This window comes from Austrofundulus limnaeus, unplaced genomic scaffold, assembly GCF_001266775.1.
Source record: "Austrofundulus limnaeus strain Quisiro unplaced genomic scaffold, Austrofundulus_limnaeus-1.0 Scaffold2068, whole genome shotgun sequence".
Lineage (NCBI taxonomy): Eukaryota > Metazoa > Chordata > Actinopteri > Cyprinodontiformes > Rivulidae > Austrofundulus > Austrofundulus limnaeus.
The window spans coordinates 5,475-7,350 of NW_013954470.1; the positions used below are offsets into that span (position 1 = coordinate 5,475).

Sequence of the window (1,876 nt, forward strand, 5' to 3'; positions counted from 1 at the left end):
TTACAACATGACGCATCATGTCAAACAGTTATTACAACATGATGCATCATGTAAAACAGTTGTTTTTACAACATGACACATCATGTAAAACAGTTGTTACAACATGACGCATCATGTCAAACAGTTGTTATTACAACATGATGCATCATGTAAAACAGTTATTACCACATGATGCATCATGTAAAACAGTTGTTATTACAACATGATGCATCATGTAAAAGTTATTATTACAACATGACACATCATGTAAAACAGTTGTTATTACAACATGACGCATCATGCAAAACAGTTGTTACTACAACATGATACATCATGTAAAACAGTTGTTATTACAACATGATGCATCATGTAAAACAGTTGTTATTACAACATGACGCATCATGTAAAACAGTTATTACAACATGACGCATCATGTCAAACATTTGTTATTACAACATGACGCATCATGTAAAACAGTTGTTATTACAACATGACGCATCATGTAAAACAGTTGTTATTACAACATGACGCATCATGTAAAACAGTTGTTATTACAACATGACGCATGATGTCAAACAGTTGGGTGGAGTTTTCAGCCACGTTTTGGAGCAATAAAAATGATTTTTTGGCATTTCTAGCTTTAAAGTTTGAGGTTCTCATAAAGCCAGAGCCCAGCATGTTGGCCTACCTTTTCCCTCCATGCGAACAATCAGGTCAGAACCAAACCTCTGACTGCTGACTTTCTCCTCCAAATCAAACAAYCTCTTTCCATCAATATCCTCATCTGAGATCCCATCATCGTGGTAGCGCCGCCTTGTCCCAGCCCGCTGTGGACAGGATAAACAGGAAATAATTAGAAAGGATTAAGATGTGCTTTCACAACAGACTATAACTAACAGAATCACCTAAAAGTCTGAAGAATCCTCAGCTGAAATGATAGAAACACTAAAATACTTCATATATTAAAGGTTCTGGAAAAGAAATAAACACTTCAGTCAAAGCTACAATCATTAGGTGTTTTAAAATGCTTCTGTTTTTCCATATAACTCTTTTAATCATGTCTCTGAAACATACAGTATCTCAAAACGTTTCTGTGCTACTAAACATTGTTATTTTATGTCACCTCAGACATGCCTGACATGTTTCAATGTTTCACTTCCATCTCCATCATGAGATTTATTAGATATATAGACATGATGAACTTCATTATAACAAATCCTGTCTGATTTTTATCTGACAACACAACTACTGCAGCATGATGTGTTTGAATGATTAAATACGCAGCATTTTGCAGCCATTTTGGAATTATCAAAGTAAAAATTATCAAAATACAGTGAATGAAATACTGATGCAATCTAAAACTGTATATTCTTGTGATAYGAGCTCGTTGTTTCTTCAGATATTTGCAGCTTTGATTTCATGAACTACATAAAAAAGAGACTTTCATTTGGTCTCTTTGCACCCMGACCATCAACCTGCTGCTGTTTTATTATGTGGATGCTGGTTCAGAACYATCGTTCAGCATTATTTCTAATTAAATGTCTCATAGAACTACATTAAGATCTCATCAGCTCCTTAGAAATGAWTTATTTCATACAAAGTGTGTTTTAAAATACTTTGTCTTCTTATGCTACCTCTGGCTTTCAGCTAAAATGACACTAATTTCAGCAAGCCTTTCAAAACTTGTAGCTTTTACTGAGCGTCATGCTACTTTTTGCTTTTATTTAGCTTCATGCTACTTTTAGTTTTTACTTAGCTTCATGTTACTTTTAGCTTTTACTTAGCGTCATGCTAATTTTAACTTTTACTTAGCTTCATGTTACTTTTAGCTTTTACTTAGCGTCATGCTAATTTTAGCTTTTACTTAGCGTCATGCTAATTTTAACTTTTACTTAGC

The 1,876-nt window shown here is 33.9% G+C and overlaps 1 protein-coding gene across 1 annotated transcript in view; it reads right to left on the reverse strand.

Annotated features, from left to right (window-relative positions):
* LOC106536986 (lysine-specific demethylase 2A) overlaps positions 1–1,876 on the reverse strand; it is a gene marked incomplete at its 3' end in the record, with an annotated part of 9,393 nt that overhangs the window by 5,416 nt on the left and 2,101 nt on the right. The window contains 1 exon segment of the mRNA XM_014034352.1: positions 668–806. Within this exon segment, the coding sequence (XP_013889806.1) occupies positions 668–806 (139 nt within the window).